The 22,267-nt window shown below is 40.5% G+C and overlaps 2 protein-coding genes across 2 annotated transcripts; both read left to right on the plus strand.

The window, feature by feature from the left end:
* The first annotated feature begins 3,705 nt into the window (after window positions 1-3,705).
* Window positions 3,706-16,349, plus strand: LOC139464601 (uncharacterized). Its single transcript, XM_071246124.1, has 7 exons — window positions 3,706-3,790; window positions 3,882-4,051; window positions 7,783-8,248; window positions 9,387-9,604; window positions 10,950-11,269; window positions 12,399-13,051; window positions 14,016-16,349. The coding sequence occupies exons 2-7, from the start codon at window positions 4,020-4,022 to the stop codon at window positions 14,463-14,465; spliced, it is 2,139 nt and encodes a 712-aa protein (XP_071102225.1). The 5' UTR covers window positions 3,706-3,790; window positions 3,882-4,019; the 3' UTR covers window positions 14,466-16,349.
* Window positions 16,350-18,352: 2,003 nt separating this feature from the next.
* Window positions 18,353-20,419, plus strand: LOC139464777 (uncharacterized). Its single transcript, XM_071246286.1, has 2 exons — window positions 18,353-18,385; window positions 19,607-20,419. Exons 1-2 carry the CDS (start codon window positions 18,353-18,355, stop codon window positions 20,417-20,419), a joined length of 846 nt encoding a protein of 281 aa, XP_071102387.1.
* The last annotated feature ends 1,848 nt before the right edge of the window (window positions 20,420-22,267 follow it).

Genomic DNA, 22,267 nt, shown 5'->3' on the forward strand with positions numbered 1-22,267 from the left:
ACATCAAGCTGACGCATCGTGATATAACTAAAATACTGTTCAAAGCGGTCCAACTTACTAACTGTATGGATAAATGAATCAACGGAATTTATTCCGAGTTAGAATTGGTTTTCAGCAAGCAATGTTTGTCTTAAAAGGTGACAAAGGGGATCGGGTGGTCAAGCCTCGCTGACGCAGTTGATGCGTGTCATCATATCCCAATTGTGTAGATCGATGCACATGATGCCAGTCGCTGGATTCTCTGGTCCGATTATTTACAGACCGCTGTCATTTTGCTGAGTGCGGCTTCAAATAACAAACACACAAACAAACGGAGTGTATACGGATGAGTCAATGTAACGCGCGCGTTTGTCAGATACGTAAAGAGATTCATACCAGAAGGCGTCACATATGTAAGGTAATTTACATCAGCAGTTGTCTGATACGTATATTGATTTACACCAGCAGTTGTCAGACACGTAAAGTGATTTACACCAGCAGTTGTCAGATACGTAAAGTGATTTACACCAGAAGTTGTCAGACATGTAAAGTGATACACACCAGCAGTTGACAGATACGTAAAGTGATTTACACCAGAAGTTGTCAGATACGTAAAGTGATTTACACCAGAAGTTGTCAGACACGTAAAGTGATTTACACCAGCAGTTTTCAGATACGTAAACTGATTTACACCAGTAGGTGTCACATATGTTAAGTGTTTTACACCAGCAGTTGTCCGATACGTATATTGATTTACACCAGAAGTTGACAGATATGTAAAGTGATTTACACCAGAAGTTGTCACGTATGTAAAGTGTTTTACACCAACAGTTGTCAGATACGTAAAGTGATTTATGCCAGCAGTTGTCAGATACGTATATTGATTTACACCAGCAGTTGTCAGACACGTATATTGTTTTACACCAGCAGTTGTCAGACACTTATATTGCTTTACACCAGCAGTTGTCAGATACGTATATTGATTTACATCAGCAGTTGTCAGATACGTATATTGATTTACACCAGCAGTTGTCAGATACTTAAAGTGATTTACACCAGCAGTTGTCAGATACTTAAAATGATTTACACCAGAAGTTGTCAGATACGTAAAGTGATTTACACCAGAAGTTGACAGAAATGTAAAGTGATTTACTCCAGAAGTTGACAGATACATAAAGTGATTTACACCAGAAGTTGTCAGATACGTAAAATAAATTAACTCCAGAAGTTGACAGATACGTAAAGTGATTTACACCAGAAGTTGTCAGATACGTAAAGTGATTTACACCGGAAGTTGACAGATATGTAAAGTGATTTACACCAGAAGTTGTCAGATACGTAAAGTGATTTACACCAGAAGTTGTCAGATACGTAAAGTGTTTTACACCAGCAGTTGTCCGATACGTATATTGATTTACACCAGCAGTTGTCAGACACGTATATTAATTGTTTTACACTAGCAGTTGTCAGATACTTAAAGTGATTTACACCAGAAGTTGTCACGTATGTAAAGTGTTTTACACCAGCAGTTGTCAGATACGTAAAGTGATTTACACCAGCAGTTTTCAGATACGTAAACTGATTTACACCAGAAGGTGTCACATATGTTAAGTGTTTTACACCAGCAGTTGTCCGATATGTATATTGATTTACACCAGCAGTTGTCAGATACTTAAAGTGATTTACACCAGCAGTTGTCAGATACATAAAGTGATTTACACCAGAAGTTGACAGATATGTAAAGTGATTTACTCCAGAAGATGACAGATACGTAAAGGGATTTACACCAGAAGTTGTCAGATACGTAAAGTGATTTACACCAGAAGTTGACAGATATGTAAAGTGATTTACACCAGAAGTTGTCAGATACGTAAAGTGATTTACACCAGAAGTTGTCAGACACGTAAAGTGATTTACACCAGCAGTTTTCAGATACGTAAACTGATTTACACCAGTAGGTGTCACATATGTTAAGTGTTTTACACCAGCAGTTGTCCGATACGTATATTGATTTACACCAGCAGTTGTCAGACACGTATATTGTTTTACACCAGCAGTTGTCAGATACTTAAAGTGATTTACACCAGAAGTTGTCAGATACGTAAAGTGATTTACTCCAGAAGTTGACAGATACGTAAAGGGATTTACACCAGAAGTTGTCAGATACGTAAAGTGATTTACACCAGAAGTTGTCAGATACGTAAAGGGATTTACACCAGAAGTTGTCACGTATGTAAAGTGTTTTACACCAGCAGTTGTCAGATACGTAAAGTGATTTACACCAGAAGTTGACAGATATGTAAAGTGATTTACACCAGAAGTTGGCAGATACGTGAAGTGATTTACACCAGAAGTTGTCACGTATGTAAAGTGTTTTACACCAACAGTTGTCAGATACGTAAAGTGATTTATGCCAGCAGTTGTCAGATACGTATATTGATTTACACCAGCAGTTGTCAGACACGTATATTGTTTTACACCAGCAGTTGTCAGACACTTATATTGCTTTACACCAGCAGTTGTCCGATATGTATATTGATTTACATCAGCAGTTGTCAGATACGTATATTGATTTACACCAGCAGTTGTCACATATGTCAAGTGTTTTACACCAGCAGTTTTCAGATACGTAAAGTGATTTACACCAGAAGTTGTCAGACATGTAAAGTGATACACACCAGCAGTTAACAGATACGTAAAGTGATTTACACCAGCAGTTTTCAGATACGTAAAGTGATTTACACCAGAAGTTGTCAGATATGTAAAGTCATTTACCGTGGCAGTTATTTATACTGCCAGTTTTCAGATGATATGTAAAGTGGTTTATTCTGGCAGTTGACAGGTGATTGTGGGAGACGCTCCATCTATATTACCAGTGTTTTCAAATGTATTTCGTGCTGGTGTAAAATCCTTAAAATGAATACTACTAGATTACAAAAGCAAACCTATCTTATGTTGTATAGCCTGGACAGTTTAAACCGCTGTTTAAATACGGATATACATACATTTCGATTGTTCAGGATGTTAGAGATACTGGTATTTTCTTATCTGAATTTTAACAACGATTAGCAGAAATACGTGTATAACACGAGTATCATGTGACGTCGTGGGTAACAATAATTTAAGTAGAAATACATTTAAATAGTAACTTGGAAACATCAAATATAGCACTAAATACCTAAAAATCACCAACACATCATGATCATTTCCTTTTTTATATCGAAATTAAATCGCTTCCATCTTTATTTTCGCACAGAATTTATATCACTCGCGAGAATAATTTGATTGGACAGCTACTTTAAGCGTCTTATTTTTTTCGAATCGGGTCTAAACGAATCTAAGGTAGTGAATTAGTGCGGGAGATAAACATATGACGTTTTGACAATGACGTATCCAGTTCATGCCTCGTACAAACTTATCCGATTCCCGTTTTGAATAGAAAATTAAAGCGCACGTAATATATTATATGTTCCACCTATTAGTGGTATTCCGGCAACGGAAAATTGATATTACTTCCCTTTGAAAACATGTTAAAATCCGGGAAATGGTGTGGACGTAAATAACGTTTTTTGTTGGACTTTGTTTTTCGGATGTCGTCATATCTTTGTTATTTTCACACATGATAGTATTTAAGTCCTTAGTTAAAGCATGAAAGTTAATGAAAAATAATGTTGTGTGCGAAAATGCCGAATGAAAATGATATATTTTCAGTAATTATTCCGGTATCATAATCCGAATCACAGGATTTCTCTTCTGTCTTTTCACAAACGTGTTGTAACATTACGAGCTAAGTAAGGCGATTATCAGTAATGTAAGTACAACTAGAAACAACCTAAATATTTCACAAGATGGCAGAAAGATCAATAATCTGGTTTGTAACTGAAATTCAATTTCCTTTTCAGGCAACGCCATTCAGTTCCAACAGTAAAATGGCATCCGTAAGGGATTATGGCGACTGAATCCGTCATCTTCAAGTTCACACCGTCGGTAGAAATAAGTCATTAGCTATAGTTGTCTACTATTCTGCTTGTGTCTCTGGAATGGAAGAGGAAACTGAACCAACACTTGCACCGTGAGTTTCATGTTCTACGATGCTATTTCACGCTGACAGGGTCAAGCGGTCGGTTCTCAAAAGTTTATTCTGTGACAAATATGAGTAAATGTTTCTGCATTGTGTTAATCACTAGCTGTAGTAATTTATGTGTAACAGAATCGACTAAATCAATGAATGTTGAAACTAGTCATTGTGGAGAAACACTGACAAAATCACACAAATGTTCGAAATTCATTGGGTAACTCTTAGGCCTGGTACGAGTCCAAATTTACTAGCCGGGTACCCGACCCTACCCGGGTACCTGCTGTAGCTCTCAAAAGTTGGGTACAAAATGTCCGATTGAGAATTGTTTTACTGGAGCCTGGCCAAAACTATTTTGATAGTAATGCATATCGTCGGATCATCATGATAATAGGTGTTCGGACGGCAATGTTAATCGCGATTTGGGCCTATTCGATGTAACATCAACAGACATTGTAAATAGCCAGATGATGGCTTATTTTTAACAGAAAGTTGTCTTTTATAAGTGAATGGGATGTTTTACAGTTGTTCATGTGATTTGGGAGAAAACTACGAATGTTTCTAAGCGTCCGAATACCCATAACAAGGGGATACAAAGAAATAGCATCTGGTTATGCATACACTGTATAGTTGACTGAAGCTTTATCTTTACTCAAAACATATGAAAGTCACAAGAAGTGCGTGCATAGAGAGAAGGAAATGCGAACATTAGCGACTTGTAGTGTAACCATGGGTGGATACAGCTTTTTCGAAAAGGGGGGGTGCACAATTAAGATCTATTTATTGTCTTTGGTGGTAATTTTTACAGAAATAAAGATTTTTTTCGAAATAAAAATGGGGGTTGCGCACCCCCGCACCCCTCTCTGTATCCGCCCATGGTAACCTTGGAGTTACAGTGAATTTTTGTCCTTAAACTTTATCAGGTTACTAACCATTGGTCCGGGTAGTCCTGAGCAATGCTGAGGGTACCCGGGTCCGACTCAGTACCCACCAGAACCCGGGTACCCGAGTTAGCCATCCAAGCCCTAGTGACACTCAACAAAATGTTACAAGTTGAAGATTTAGGCTAGTCTGGAGGCTACTATTAATAATAGTAACTGTATTGCACCTGCAATCTCAAGGACCAACACTGGCTACACATGCCAAATAACCCATTATTATTGTTCTAATGGACCCGTGAAGATCCAGGGTAGAATAGGTCTTCAGCAACCCATGCTTGTTGTAAAAAGTGACTATGCTTGTCGTAAGAGGCGACTAACGGGATCGGGTGGTCAGGCTGACTTGGTTAATGCATGTCATTGTATCCCAATTGCGTGGATCGATGCTCATGATGTCAATTACTGGATTGTCTGGTTCAGACTCAATGATTTACAGACCGCTGTCATATGGCGTTAAACAACAAACAAACAAACAAATATTGTTCTAATGATGTCACTAAGAATATGCAGGATGTCATCAAAAACGACTTAAGACAATGATTAAAAAATATATGACCATACCAGTTGAAGAAAAAAATGGAGCAGCTTTAGAATACAGTACCACTAGTTTTCTCTCAAAGACAATTTAAGCAACCAGCATTTGTGAGAATCCTCGGATGCAACCGTCAGATTGTAGGCCCGACAGCTAACCGACTGAGCTACGGCCACACGGTGAAACTGAGTGCAAATTTACCTAGTCATGCCATTACTGAAGAAATGTAGCGGTTGAAATTGGCTTTTGTGACTGTTCCAGGACAGTTTCCAGTCGCCAAAATATTTGACACTAAACCATTTCATCCTGCTTTCTCCATGTTTTTGTGTGAAGAATATTAGGAGCCATTATTGAATCTAAAATAACCACCAAACAGGTACTGTACCTAACCCCAATGATCATAAAGCTAGGATTGATTGATCGTAAAGGGGATCCAAGGGCTGAGGATAGAGTTCGGGTAAACTTATAGCCACTAAATGGGTACCTAACCCCAATGATCATAAAGCTAGGATTGATTGATCGTAAAGGGGATCCAAGGGCTGAGGATAGAGTTCAGGTAATCTTATAGCCACTAAATGGGTACCTAACCCCAATGATCATAAAGCTAGGATTGATTGATCGTAAAGGGGATCCAAGGGCTGAGGATAGAGTTCGGGTAATCTTATATGGGTACCTAACCCCAATGATCATAAAGCTAGGATTGATTAATCGTAAAGGGGATCCAAGGGCTGAGGATAGAGTTCGGGTAATCTAATATGGGTACCTAACCCCAATGATCATAAAGCTAGGATTGATTGATCATAAAGGGGATCCAAGGGCTGAGAATAGAGTTCGGGTAATCTTATAGCCACTAAATGGGTACCTAACCCTAATGATCGTAAAGGGGATCCAAGGGCTAAGGATATAGTTCGGGGTATCTAATCGGAACTTTGGTGACGTTTGGATGTGTTCAGCGCAAATATAATATACCTAACTGCGTTCCTGTGCATGCATGTCGAAATGATCGATCACTGAGAGGAGCTTATGCACATTCAATGACTAGACGTCACAGGACATGGTTTTGCCGGTGTGACTGACAAAAAGTACAACAAATTACGTCATTGGGTATTGTGATGTGTTTGAAAAGTTTGTGGTACTGTATTCTTAAGGTAGGGCGAAAAAACAATATTAGCAAACAGGACTTTTTAGAGAAAGTTCACACATATTAATTGATCTAACCAGGCCAAAACATGATTATGCATGAATTTTGCTAAAAAGTCCAGTGACACAGATTTTGAAAGAGCAGCAATAACCAAGGGGTCAAAGACACATATGATTTATTTGCTTCCAAGTTTTGTTAAGAAAGTTTGTCAGCATGAACCAAGTGCCATCTTCCCGAGGCCAATCTAGGCTGGAATTATGGTCTTATGGAATTATACTTTAGCTAGACAAACAAGTCTATGTATAGTTCGATCAAAATTGCGTAGCAAAATCAACATCCGGTTTGTAAATTGCTGTGCAGATTTCTGTCAATTGCAGGATTTGCAAAGCATGTGTACCAACAATTCAGCAACAACATGTTTTTACTCACGGTGCTCATGTGATTTGATGCACTTCACAAAGTAAGAACCATTTTATTACAATATAGATCTTGATTATTGATCAGATCGTCTTCACTTGGCGACGCCATTTTGTTTGAGTGAGTGAGTGAGTTGGGTTTAACGCCGCTTTTAACATTATTCCAGTTATATCACGGCGCGTCAGCTTAATGTGGGAGGAAAGCCCCAAGTGATGCAGGTCTCAGACTTTTTCCACTTCGGTGAAACCCACGAGCACGGGTATGGTGCTGACAAACCTAGAAACATAATTGGGGCGAACCGGCATTCGAACCCACAATCATAGGTTTCTGGCGTGTCCAGGGACGCAACTCTGCACAGCGAATCGCAGCGCCTTAGACGACTGGGCCACCCGTGACCACCCCCCCCCCCCCCCCCCCCCCCCATTTTGTTTGAAGCAAATCCAAGTGATATGAGAGGTGGAGTCTGATTGGTCAATAGGAGGGACTAGAAGGGACATACGGTAACTTGAATAGCCTCTGGTGGCGCTTCTATCGAACCCAGAAATACAAGCCTAGTTCGGCGAGGGTTGAAACTGGACTTTTACAGTCAGTTAGCTCCCTGCCTTGGGAATATGGCCAGGCGCAAGCTATATCTAGTTCCTTAAATTGAGCCCTTTCAGCTGTGACTCTAGATATTGTTTGACTGTCATCTGTTCTCCAGACAAAGTGAAGAGAATGTTGGTGTTGGTGATCCGGATGCTGTGTCTGTGGCGACATCTATTGGTGGGGACTTCAACTCCTCTCAGTCTCAGTGGGCGCTGGTGCCACAGAACACTCTCATCACCTTCCACACCCTGCCCTTCAACTTGGAACAGATTGATGGAGCCGCTGACATCGAGTCCATTGAACAAGGTAGCCACATCACAGCCATTGAGGATGTTGCTCCAAAGCTGGAAGAATCTCTTGTTGCCCAGAACGTAATCGATGCTCAGATTGATGGCCAAGGTCATTTCCCGGGCAACACTGTTGTGGATGATGTTGTTGGAGTGCCTACAGCGACCTTCTCAGCAGTGGTGGAGGAGGCATTGGTCAAGGGGTCAGTAGAGACATCGGTTCAGGTGCAGCTTCAAGCAGGGGCTTCGGACACTCGGACTGAACCAGCAAATCTGAACAGAGAAGAGTTTACTGTAAGTTCAAAGTAGGAATGTTAACCTGAGATTAGCAAAATAATGCTGCTGTCAAATATTTGTAGGTATCTAGCATGTCTATTGGATTATCTCATTTGTGGCAGGTATTAACAATCCCGTTACTCATCCTCTTACATTATTTTTGTACGTATATTGTCGATGGTTCTATGAAAAGGTTCAATGAAATGTTGCCTCGTTGAACTCCACTTTAACATGTTAAAGAACCTTTAACTTTTGATACATTAATTTACTTTTGACAGTGAAAAAGGGGGTAATATTTGTTAATTATTTATTTCAAATTATAGCAAAATTGATATGAAAATACGATCATTTTACAAACTACCCATAATTTAGGTATGCCTTTGCCTTGATTGCCTTTATTTCCTAGGTATCACGGATATTGTTTTGATTACTTGTTTAACAGCTCAACAGCCCCCAAAGTTCACACATTGTATAACTGTATAGTATTTAAAACATTTTACTTTATTCATGTCAAGTCTGTGACTTAAATCAGCAACAACTTGACCAACAGGCATATGGGGGAAGGGAAGTAACTCAGTGACTTGTCATTCCAGAAAACCTCTTTTGTTCTATCTCTTTCCTCATCCCCGAATGCTAATACTTAAAAGACATGCTTTGAAAAAAAATATTTCTACATGTATTTCATCCACCATGACCTCAGGCTGTATCATCCAAATGGTTTTGAAAAAGAATCTGTGAACCAAATAATTTATAATGAGGCCTTGTGTAAATGATAAGCATAAAAGAAGACATGATGAAGATTATAATGTGTAACTGAGGTAACTGATGGGGGGGGGGGGGGTTGTAGCGGGGGGAGTTGCCCAATTGTTAAAGGTGTCTTATAATTCACTGTGCAGAGTTTTGAGAGTTTTGGCCCTTGGGCACACCAGAAGCCTATAATCGTAGGTTCTAACCCCTGTTAGCCTGGCCCTGATTATGTTCCTAGGTTTGTCAGCACCATACTTGTGCTTGTGGGTTTCACCAAAGTTGTAAACATCTGAAACCTGCATTACTTTGGGCCTTCCTCCCACCTTCCTTCCATGCTGTGATATAACTGGAATACTGTACAAAGCGGCTTAAAACACATCTCACTCAATGAGAGCCTTGACCGTTCCAGCCAGAGATCTTCTGTCAAGTGTCAGCTACCCTGTCCGCTGCACTGCTGCACGCTATACCAGGCAGTCACTCGGTGCTGCTAGACGAGGTGCAGGCCGATGTCCGCACTCACCTCAACATCGACAGGGAGAAGGACTACACCATCATCGGCAACGTCAGCATGTTGGTCCGTGTCTACAACAAACTGCAGGCCATGATGCCCTTCTGTACAAAAACGAGGTAAGTCTCTACAGTGATTATGAGAACCACGGGAATGGATCCAGGGGTTAGTGGAGGTTGACTGAAATGCGAGCCCTGGAGATATAGAAGATGCATTTATGGTATCGTTACCTTAGTATTGTATCTAGCTATGAAATGCATCACAAACAAACTTACGAGTGGATTTATGGTTACAATAATCATTGTATTAGTAAGGCAAATTCATGGGATCCCAAAAGAGCTCACATTACTCTCGCTGTTTTCTGCTAAAGGATGTAATAGTAATGAATAAGATTGGCTACATATGTATTTTGGACATGTTGTTGTCAAAGTCAATGCCAGGGTAAAAATGACTCATGATTTTTGGATCCCTTGTATGCTGTTCTGACAGCTCCTTCCCAGCTTGTGACACCTTCATTACACTCTCGGCAACATCGCTGCCGTCAGCGTGGAAGCGGCCATTACAAGAATGAACTAACCCCAAATGTTGTCACGTTTATATTTTTGTGTATGTCTTTGGGAATGCCATCATTGTGCATTTTGAAAAGGTTTATGTCTGTCCAGTTTACCCAAATGAAGTTACCTTTATGTTTGTTTAATCAGGTTTGTTCGAGATTGCATAGAAATGGAAAATCTCCCAAATTTCCCCGTACATTCTTATTATTCCTATTTCATGCTAGTTGAAATGAAATAGAAATTCAAAGTTACAAAGAAAATAATTTAGCTGGGGTTAGAGTATTCGGCGTCATGACTGTCATCACTGGCTTGTAAACATAAAGGTAATTTATTATGGAGGTCGGGATGGTCAGTGGATCAGGGGATTAGAAAATATGACAGTCTCTGGGAAGGGTCATATAAACTAATACACATTTTTGGGGAGGGTCATTTAAAACATGTACAAGGACATGTAAAGGGACGTCCATTCCTCTACTCAACACCCCACCCTCAGACAAGTGGGGAGCATGGTTGACAGCATGAGCAAAGATCCATGCCTTGGGTCACGCATTGTTACCATGGTAACTCCCTGGTCCTCATTGGTTGGGGGAACTGGGGACCTTTTCTGTACTGAAATCGTAGCTGGGGCTTCAGAGGTCGACAAGTAATGTATGTTGTAATGTAACACAAAGAGGCAGATCCAGGATTTTGAAACTCAGAGGCTGACTGTCAGCATAGAATAAAATGTCTGAAAGAAGGTGGGGCTAGCAATCCTTGATATCTGTCCCAGGGACTTATCCTAGAAACCCAAACAGGGTCAAAAGGAAGACAAGTAGCAAGTAACATCACCTGTGTGTACATGCATTATTCTAGTCCTTTTGTGCCCTGGAATTTTGTACAGCAGGCAATATTAATATTTACTTTATTTCAGATTAGAATTTGTTGATGACAACAAAGAGGACAGCCCTGCTGCATGTGACGTGAAGGTGGAGCAGGACAGCAAGGGCACCAACTGTAACCTGCTGGTGCCGCTCGTGTCGTCCCATGGGCGGGAGGTCCACCAGCCCCTCCGCTACAGTGGCTGTGTGCAGCTCGGGGACATGGACCAGGAGGACGAGGAATACAAACCTCGGCGAACAAAGCGCAACAGGAAGATGCTGCATCCCAAGAGGGTTCCCAAGTCCCAGGGGGACAAGGTGAAGGTCACCAGCAGTGGAGCTGGAGGAGGAGGAACTGCTACAGGCGATGCAGGTAGTGAGTGTGTGTGTGTGTGTGTGTGTGGTGTGTCTGTGGTGTGTGTGTGTGTCTGTGTGTGAGAGAGAGATTTAAGATGCAGTCTGCAGTACTCCAGGAATATCACTGCACACCTGTAAATGTTCAGGTCTGGAACATGAAGACACAAAGCAAGGTCACACATGTGATCACCCAATCCACACTTTAAGTCTCTTGACCAAATCTCCCTGGAATCCGAACTAGTACGTGCAGACACACCTCACCTTCACCATATACTTGTCAACATCTGTCAGACCAAAGGAATGTAGGAAGAGTATTGTCATGGAAAATGGCTAAAACTAAACTATGGCCTGATGGTTAATCATGTGTTCTTTCATCAAACCGAAGACCTGGGTTGATACCCCAATTGTTACAACGATGTGTGAAGCACAGTTACGATGTCCGCCGCTGTGATATATATGCTATAAGGGGCATAAACCCTACTCCCTCATACACAAAAGCAACAAATTTTAGTTCAAGCAAGTTTGATTGAAAATCTGAAGGAATGTGTGCACAGTCGCAGGGAATGAAAAGATTAGTGCCTTGTTGTGAGACTGTGACATTTTATTGTTTTTGTCATTAAACAATGTAGCATGTGACTCCTGTGGATGTCTGGATCCCACTCAGGACCAGCCGAAGTGATTACTGAGTTACCTGTCAAAGTCTTAAGGCCTAAAAAGAGAAAGGATTGGTTCTCAGGCAATGGCTTTTGAAAATATAGTGCGGGCCGGCGGTGTTTTTTGTTGTTGCTTGTTCAAACTAGTATGTAACCAAATAAACTGTTGTGTACCATCAACCTGGGAAAGGGCGTCCCAATATAAACAAGCATACAAACTCCTATTGCCGCTGTGACCTTAACATCAGATGTGCAGTAAAGCAGTACCCATGTAAAAGGAAGTAATTGTGTGATATTTTGGAACACATTGTTTTTGCATATCAGGATTTTTTTTATTCTTTTGAAAATGGAAATAAAAACAAAAAAGGCAGCAGACTCTATTATGATGCGGGCAGTGTCTACGAGCCAAGACTATTTTTTTTTTTTAACCTAATTGAAACACTATAGTAGTAGTAACAATTTGTTACTTGTATCCTGTAATGTCTTTTTCAGACGAGTTACGAATACAGGAAAGAGCAAAAAGCAGAAGGAAATACGAGCTGAGAACACCATTCAAGTACTTCTGCAAGATTTGTTCCTTCAAGACAAAGCGAGAGAGTCACCTGAGCAAACACATGGTTCTCCATGAGAAGAACACTCGTCTGTACCCATGCAGTCAGTGCAACTTCATCGCCATCCGCTACAGTGTCATGCGCAGACACGAGATCACCCACAGTGGACAGGGACACAAGTGTGAACAGTGTCCTTACAAGGCAGACAATGCCAAGTTGGTTCTTAAACACAAGCGGCTGAAACACACACCCAAAAAATCAGCCCATCTGAAGTGTCCTGAGTGTAACTACAGAACCAGCCAAGACTCGTTGATGGCACGCCACATTCAGATACATTTGACAACTGGTGAACTTGAAGGGTTGAAGCTGAGCTATCCATGCCCTGACTGTGAATATTTGACTTATCGCAAAGAGCACTATCTACGGCATCGTGCTAATGTCCATGGAAACAGTCGGCCTTATTTATGTGATCTGTGCGGAATGGCCTTCAAACGACCAGACACACTAGCTCAACATAAACTGACTCATCAGGATCGTAAAGACAGAAACTTTTCTTTCCATTGTAAGCAGTGTGGGAAAGGCTTCCGATCTCAGGTTTGTGTTTCTTGTCTTAGTTTTAAGCTTGAAGGGTGAGGATTGGTGGTGTAGTCTTGTGGCGAAAGCGTCCACCCATCACGTCAAAGGCCTGGGTTAGATTCCCCACATGGGTAAAATGTGTGAAGCCAATTTCTGGTGTTCCCTGCCATGATACTGCTTGAATATTTCTAAAAGCAGCATAAACCAGACTCACTCACTCAAAGGATGTGGTGTCCTGTCGGTCTGTTCTTCTCCCAAATGATGAAGGACTGATCCCGAATCTTCAGTAGGATGTCAGGTATCAAACATGTCATAATAAGACTGAGATTTGGTCATGGCATTAAAAAGAAATATTTTCTTTTAAACTTGTTTACATGGTTTAAACATGTTTAAAATAAGTATATATATATATCTTTTGAAAACCATGAGGTCTAGGAATCTGAGATCATTGATATGATGTAGATTTTATCATTCCAGTGACATAAGAATATTAAAAAAAAAAAAATCAGAAAAAAATCAAACTTTGAAAATCTGTAAAGTTCTCACTCCTCAGAAAACGACAGGGCTCGGGGAGCTGAAACCTTATATAGATGAGTAAGACCATTTGTTCATGGCATGGAAATGAAAACATTATGTATTTTTGAAAATGAAAACACAGTCTTCAGTCATGAGAGTCTGTCGTTGGCTTTGGTTTCCAGTCACTTCTCTTACCCACTTCCATTTTTCCGTATCTCAACATTTGATCAGTCGGGAGAATATTAATGAAAATCAGGGGCAGGTAATTTGAGATCGGGAGAACTACGGGAAGGGGTCAAGGGATTAATGTCTGTTCACTGAAATGTGAGCCCTGAAAACACAGATTATTATTGTTATTATTGTTGTTGTTGTTGTTGTTGTTGTTATTATTATTCCATATTGAATTGTTATATTATCTTAATAAGCATGTGAACAACCACTATACCTACCTTTGATTTCTATGCAGTCACACCTGGCGGAACACCTGACCATGCACTCGACCGAGCGACCATACCTCTGTGATCACTGTGGAGCTTCCTTCAAAACTCAGAACGTGCAGAAAAAACACATCCAGACAATTCATGTGAATCCCCGGTCCTTCGGCTGTGATAAGTGTAGCAAACGCTTCAACACTAAGTACGCTCTGCGCCGCCATGTACGGACTCACGACACTCCGGGCATGCGCGAGATGCAGAACCTGGCCGTGGAGCAGCTGACAACGGTGGATGCAGATGCTCTGCAGACTGTTCACACTGTCACGGAGCAGCCCACTCTAGTTCAAGACGTTATCAGTGCTTCAATGGAGGAGTCTTACGACCAGTCGACTGACGGCCTCCGGCAGGCGTACAGCGTCATGCCTAACAATGAAACTACTACTGCTCTACTATACCTTACCAGCAACCTACAACTGGACTGATTCTACCCCAAACTGGGATTTTCTTGCTTGTGGGTGTGGTACTGTTTTGTTTTACAGTGTTAAAAATACTCCTGTAACCATGGTAACAATGCGCTGTACTGTTATTTGATATGTGTTCTGGTAATAGGGTTGTGATCTCAAACAGGAGTTCAATCTCATTCAATACAGATCCTTGCTCCTATACTATTCAACTCTGCATGGAGATCTAACATATAGGAAGCAATCAGCATTGAACATCTAAATATTTTGTATGTGCAAGTGAAACATTCAGAGCAGCATATCTTATTTCTGTATCTTGAAAACAAACAAAAATGGGCAGTTCCAAATGGAAAATAATACAGTTCACACTATTATGTTGTTGTGGATATTTACATACCCTGTCGTTTCTTAACGCCATGGCATCTCCACCCAAATTGTGTCCTACATGTGTACATGCTATCGAGGGTACACTTGTGTTTCATGTGTGTTCTCTTTTTAAAGATAGAAATTTCCAAATTGAGATCGTGAAGAAATTACGGGGAATCTGACTTGCTCAAGAATCTATGCATCCTTCAAAGTTTGCACAGGGTTCAGCTGATGTGATGCTCACCAGGTCTCCATACAGAGTGGTATCAGAGTAGAAGGTCTGTTTTACTCCGAGTCAGTCAAACAAACAATATATTGGGACTAGGGCTGGGATGGGTAACTCAGGCTCTTGGGTCGGGTGGGTCCCGAGTAGGAACCGGGGACCCACAGTACGACCCAGACCCCCATGGTTAGTCATGTGATACACTGTTTAACGACAAAAAATCCCAATAACTCAGTGGTTACACTACAAGTTCCTTTTGACTTGTGTATGGGTGGAACCTCATTATCGGTGGTTCGATAAGGGAGCTGACTCCGTTTGCCTAATCGAAAGTTTGAGGTGGGCCCACATTTGAAACTAACGCACTTGTTGTAGAGAATATGTACTACGTCAAAAATCTGTATCAAGAACTACTATTTTGTCTATTTAAAATGAGTATTGTGACTTTTAATTGGAGAAGAATATACAAACACGTAGAAACTACAGCAGGACTCACTTGTACAAACATCGCAAAACTAGGTCGTTGGGTCATTAATATTCATGACTTATTCCTTTTATGGAACAAGTTCCCGGAGAAATTTTGAGGTCATATAGGCTTGTATCATAACCGAGTTCGATAACGTTTATATGGCCACCGACATTTTTGATTAGATTGATGTGTTATATGTACTGGAAAATGTGAATTGTATGGTATTGTCTCTCAAATTTAATTTGAAGCACGTTTCTTGTGTTGTTACTATTTTTGCATAACTTTGAAACGAGAGTTAATCATTGCAGTCATGTTTATCATGTTTATTAAGACTTGTATGGGAAGTTTGTTTTATTTGCCATTCTCCAGCAGTGAATGGGTACCCGTTAGGATGAGACCCATTCAACTGACATGCTGTCCTGTCAAATTACTCACGAGTGAAAGATATTCCGAGCTAAGATGGTGATAAGAGTGATGGTGATGGTGATGTTGTTTCCCAAAATGAAGCTTTAATGGAGAATGGAGGTATTTATCAAAATCAAATGAAGACATGGTAGCCTGGATACTCGAGGATGGGACATGTGGACATGAAGTATGACATATCATCAGGCAGATTGTTATTGATTGATTTCTAAACAAAGAAATAGAACAGATTTACTACATTGTGTGGCACTGGGTTTTGATTATGTTCGCGCTGTCTAGTGATAACTGACAACAGGTAAAGCATGTTAATGTCATTGCCAGTATGTGACAGGCTTGTTCCTCCATCAACAACATTCAAACAAAGAAGTTACTAAAGTTTGGCATCCTAATTGATCAACTGCCAGTTTATGATATACTGCTAGGGGCGGTCGGGTAGCCTAGTGGTTAAAGGGTTCGCTCGTCACGCCGAAGACCCGGGTTCGATTCCCGACGTGGGTACAATGTGTGAAGCCCATTGCTGGAATATTGCTAAAAGCGGCGTAAAACCATACTCAGTCAGTCAGTGATATACTACTAAAAAGGAGTTAAAGAGTTCCAGATAATTTTAGTATGAATATAGTTATTCTGTCATGGTTTGTATTGCAACACAGCCTACAACTGTGGGTGTTCTTTAACTTGTTTTGAGTAGTATGTATAGACTCCTATACTGTCTTATGTAAGATAGCTACGTGATAAATCGCAAAGAACAATGAAGAACAAAGCATGGTTTATTATCATGAAACATTCTATCATGATGTCATTTATGGAGATTCGAACATGAGCTTGCAATTTCATGACATCGTAACTTGGACAAAGTTATTTTTTTAGCAGGACATATCTGGTGAGTTGTTTCCATAGACGTAACTGGGCAACGTAGATAAACACAATGGCCAATTGATTGCACCTAAAAGTGGGAGAGATATGTGTATCGATATTTAGAGAAAAGGTACAGATAATCGACCTGTAAATGAATATCCGGGAAATACCAAATTTAACTCCCCTGATCATAAAATAGACTTGTTCAACATTTCCAAGGTCAGATTGTTTTCAGGGGGTTAACATTATTTAAATAGTTGCATATAGCACTTTAAAGCACGGCAGAGGGAATAAACCAGGGTGTGCACCTCATGGTTAATTCTCCCTGCAGTGTTTTCTGTATGATAAACAACAACCACCAGTCGTTTAGTGTCTTGTATCCTGAATTTCCATGCATCTTTTGGAGACAGTTATATTTTGACATTGATTTAATTTTACTATGTGTCTTAGATTCCATCAGTACCTGAAGACAATTGGACAAGGAGCGGTGTATGTTATTTTAGATGGTAACATCTTTTTGTATGAAGAAGCAGCAGGAGCATTTGACAGGGAACTCAAATAACAGTAGCCATGATTGTATCAAGAGCATGTAGGTGTATTGTGGTAAGTGTTGACTGCTCTGATAGATCAGAGATAGAGCCTGATTGAGGAATCTTGTGTAGTCTGTTGATGAAGGATGTGAAGTGGAATAAGAACAATGCTTATGTGTAATAGTGTTATCAGTAGTTTCTTAAACAAATCAACCACTGCAAAATAGTTCAACAAACACAATACACAAACAATTTTTACAACATATAGTTTTGTCTTTCAAAAAAAGGTCACGTCCAGTTAATAGTAGAAACATGTGAAACTTAACAAAAGACTTGTAGTACAACATAGTTTGATTCCTGACCATTGGTGGAGCCATTTTCTGTTGCTGTCTAACTGCAAGCAATCTGACGTAGACATACCAACATACCATACCAACCAAATATACCATTACCACACCAAACCAATACAACATACCATGCCAACACAACATACCATCACAATATACAATACCAATATTGAGAGAGTGAGTGAGTATGGTTTTACGCCTTTTTTTTAGCAATATTCCAGCAATATCACGGCGGGGGTCACCAGAAATGGGCTTCACACATTGTACCCATGTCGGGAATCAAACCCGGGTCTTCGGCGTGACGAGCGAACGCTTTAACCACTAGGCTACCCGACCGCCCCCAATACCAATATTGACACAACATACTATCATACCATACAATACCATACCATACCATACCATACCATACCATACCAACAACAATCGCTTCACAATATACCATCCCATGCCAACACAACTTACCGGTGAACAGCTGAATGTGCTGTAATTCTGTTGTGTACTGTGAGTCTTATTTATTACCTTGAGAGACTGCACCTACCTTGACATGTTGCATGTGAAAATGCTTGGTGCAGTTACTATAATTATCTTCTTGTAAAAGGTGCATTGGCATTAAATTTACAGTTTGTGGTCTTGCATTTGTCTTCTCTTTACGTCAGTTTTGATAAATGTTGTTTTCCTTTCCCCTGGACTATGGCGCCATGGTTGTGAAGGAGCCTGGTGACCATGGTAATGTGAGTCCTGTTTCACACAGCAATCAAGCATTTAGAATTAGTCCCCTGTAACCCTTGTTTGGGGTCCACATAATTGACTGGGTGGTCAGGCTAGGGGACTTAGTTTATACCATGTCTTTGTACCTGGTGCAGTGTTTGAAATAAGCGCCTGCCCATAGGCCTGTGGCAGGTAGATCTCATATCAGCCGTGGTTGTATGGGTCCTTGTGGCCTGCAGTAAATTTATGTGTATATTCAAATGTCACAATAAAGTACAGTTTTTCTGAATGAGTGCTTAGGGGCTGACCATTTGATATTCTTGGGGGGCCTGGGATTTTATCGAAATTAATAAATTGTCCCTGAAAATTCTTTAATGAAATAATTATGCTTCATTTTGTGGGGAAAGAAAAGAAATGGTCTGCCACAAAAATTACATAAATTTTGTCCCATAGTTTTAATTTAAAAATATATGGCTTTGCAGCTGTAACTGGAAAAATACCTGGTCTCAATATGAACCCACCTCTCTTTTACTCAGATACCAGTATACTGGTACGTAGGTCTCTGCGTGATCTGATAATAATGAAAATGAAGACCTGAAACCTTTATGAATAAAAGAGACAAAATCCTTTCAATAATCATAAGAAATTTCTGCCAAAAGAAGAGTCCATGACTATCAAATAGTGATGACACCAGTTGTTCACGAAAAGGTGGCACCCGTCAAAAACACATGCAACATCACAACTTCTTTATTATTTGCAATGAAAATTGAGGACTACTTCTTAATGTTTCTTGACTACTTCTTAATGTTTCTCTACTACTAGACATTTCAGGACTACTACTTTTACTTTCCAGGACTACTTCTTGATGTTTGAGGTGGGAAGGATGGCTGCCCAGTCGTCTAAGGCGCCGTGATTCGCTGTGCAGAGTTGCGTCCCTTGGGCACACCAGAAACCTGTGATTGTGGGTTCGAAACCCAATTCGACCCGATTATGTTTCTAGGTTTGTCAGCACCACACCTGTGCTCATGGGTTTCACTGAAGTGATAAATGTCTTCACTTCGGGCTTTCCTCCCACATTAAGATGACATGCCATGATATAACTGGAATACTGTCAAAAGCGGGGTTAAACCCAACTCACTCACTCACTCTTGACGTTTCAAAACTACTTCTTGAAGTTTCAGGGCTACTTCTTGACGTTTCAGGACTATTTCTTGACATTTCAGGGCTTCTTTTTGACGTTTCAGGACAACTACTTCACTTTTCAGGACTACTTCATGAAATTTCAGGGCTACTTCTTGACATTTCAGGACTTCTTCATGACGTTTCAGGACTACTTCTTGACGTTTCAGGATTACTTCTTGACTCTCCAGGACTACTTCTTGCGGTTTCAGGACTACTTCTTGACGTTTCAGGATTACTTCTTGACATTTCAGGACTACTTCTTGCGGTTTCAGGACTACTTCTTGACGTTTCAGAATTACTTCTTGACTTTTCAGGACTACTTCTTGACATTTCAGGACTTCTTCTTGACGTTTCAGGATTACTTCTTGTCGTTTCAGGGCTACTTCTTGCCGTTTCAGGACTACTTCTTGCCGTTTCAGGACTACCTCTTGACGTTTCAGGATTACTTCTTGACATTTCAGGGCTACTTCTTGACATTTCAGGACTTCTTCTTGACGTTTCAGGATTACTTCTTGACTTTCCAGGACTACTTCTTGACGTTTCAGGATTACATCTTGACGTTTCAGGGCTACTTCTTGACGTTTCAAGACTACTTCTTGACGTTTCAGGGCTACTTCCTCACATTTCAGGGCTTCTTCTTTACGCGTCAGGGCTACTTCTTGACGTTTCTGGACAACTACTTCACTTTCCAGGAGTATTACTTTGCTTTCCATGACTACCTCTTGACGTTTCAGGACTACTTCTTGACATTTCAGGACTGCTTCTTCACGTTAAAGGGCTACTTCTTCACTTTTCACAGGACTACTTCTAGACGTAAAAGGCTATTTCTTGACGTTAAAGGGCTACTTCTTTCTCCTTCATCAGGTGAAAACTGAGTAGGCATGCATATAATCTATCTATATATTATAATACATCTTTCAGGCATTACGCCATTTTAGGGCATAAGCCTGGGTGTAGCTTGCTTGAAGTACAATACACCTTGGGTGGGGTTTTCTTGTTGGAAGGAATCTCACACTGAAACAATAATGGACAGGGGATTTAATGTGCACAGTAATTTTATTTTATTTACGTAGGTTACATTAATTAAAATAACACAGAACATAAATCCAGCGCATAAATTGTTAGGAAAGGGTATGGACACTCGCATTTTAAAATGCGCATTTATGTCTAAAATCAAGAGCTCGCATTATTTTCATGTCGCATTAAATTCTTTTTTTACAGTATATATATATATATATATACGCCCGGTGGCCCTCTTAATCGTGTGATGTTTGTTTGTCTGTTGTTAAACGCCGCACTCAGCAGTATTCCGGCTATATGACGACAGTCTGTAAATAATCGAGTCTGGACCAGACAATCCAGTGAGTGTTATCATAAGCATCGATCCACACAATTGGGACCTATGACATGCATCAAACAAGTCAGCGAGCCTGACCACCCGATCCCATTAGTCGCCCCTTACTACAAGCACAGCGTAACAAGTAACAAGTACACTAACAGGCAAGTGAATGGGCCAACATTCCTCAACGTGTACTCTCCGTACTCTCATATCGTCACAGTCCCCCGCCGTGACATTGATGGAATATTGATATAACACGTCTCCACCGTTATCCTATTGCATCATTTCATCACTTAAGACTTCAAACATGAAATGTGTGGTAGTCCCCCCGACGGTACCCCAAATCTAGTGGCGCGTTTAATTTTTAATGAGTTTTTCGAGTGAGTAACTTCGGTTTAACGTCGCTTTCAACAGTATTCCAGTTATAACACCTGTGTCTCAGCTTGATATGGGAGTAGAGCCCGAATTGATGCAGGTCTCAAATATTTACTAGTTTGGTGAAACCCTAGAGCACGGGTATGTAGCAGACAAACGAAGAAACGTAATCAGAGCAAACCGGGATTCAAACCCACAATCATAGTTTCTGGCATGTCCAAGGGACGCAACTCTTCACAGCGAATTGCGGTGCCTTGAATGATTGGGCCACCCATGCCCCCGTGACAAGTATAGATATGGAATACTTGAAAGCCGTGTTTTCACGGGCAAACCATCAGGAAGCATGGAAAGAGACGTCCGCCTTGGGTCTCGTGACTCATGACAATGTCTTAATCACTAACGGCCATTCTTCCCATCCTCAGACAGCGTTTCCAGAACAGTTGAGAACCTCTATGAGCTGGGACTAACACACTACTCTCTGCTATGCCTTTATCCCGTAATACCCCTTTATCAAATTAGTACTGTAAAATAGTGATTTAAGAGCTTCCTCACCCTCGAAGCCAGCTTTCTTGATTAAATCTAACACCGTGCCATTGTCAGTTTCGGGGTGAGGACTGGCAATTTCATAGACTTAGTCTCACTCCAGCTGGATACAAATTGGTGTCAAATTACATGCGGCTCACCTTAACCGCACCATAAGTTGTTAACTTTGGAATAGGACTCAAATACTCGAGACGACAAATTGGAAACAGTCTTAAGAAAGATTAAGAATAATGAGTTGTGTAAGTGATCTATGAGGCAATTGTTTTCTGACAAACTATCGCACCAATGCCTTAATACGAGAACCTTTTAAACTGGTATATGTATCTTTCTTTGCACCTGAGTTATTTTGGGCTTACGGAATTAGGTAATGTTATTTTCTTCTCAATTGTATCTCAATTATAAACCGTTGCTAGGCTTGTAATATAGATAGCTACGCGATAAAATCGCAAAGAATGAAATGTTGTTT

Source organism: Haliotis cracherodii, unplaced genomic scaffold (assembly GCF_022045235.1).
Source record: "Haliotis cracherodii isolate W230 unplaced genomic scaffold, xgHalCrac1.p SCAF_17, whole genome shotgun sequence".
Classification (NCBI taxonomy): domain Eukaryota; kingdom Metazoa; phylum Mollusca; class Gastropoda; order Lepetellida; family Haliotidae; genus Haliotis; species Haliotis cracherodii.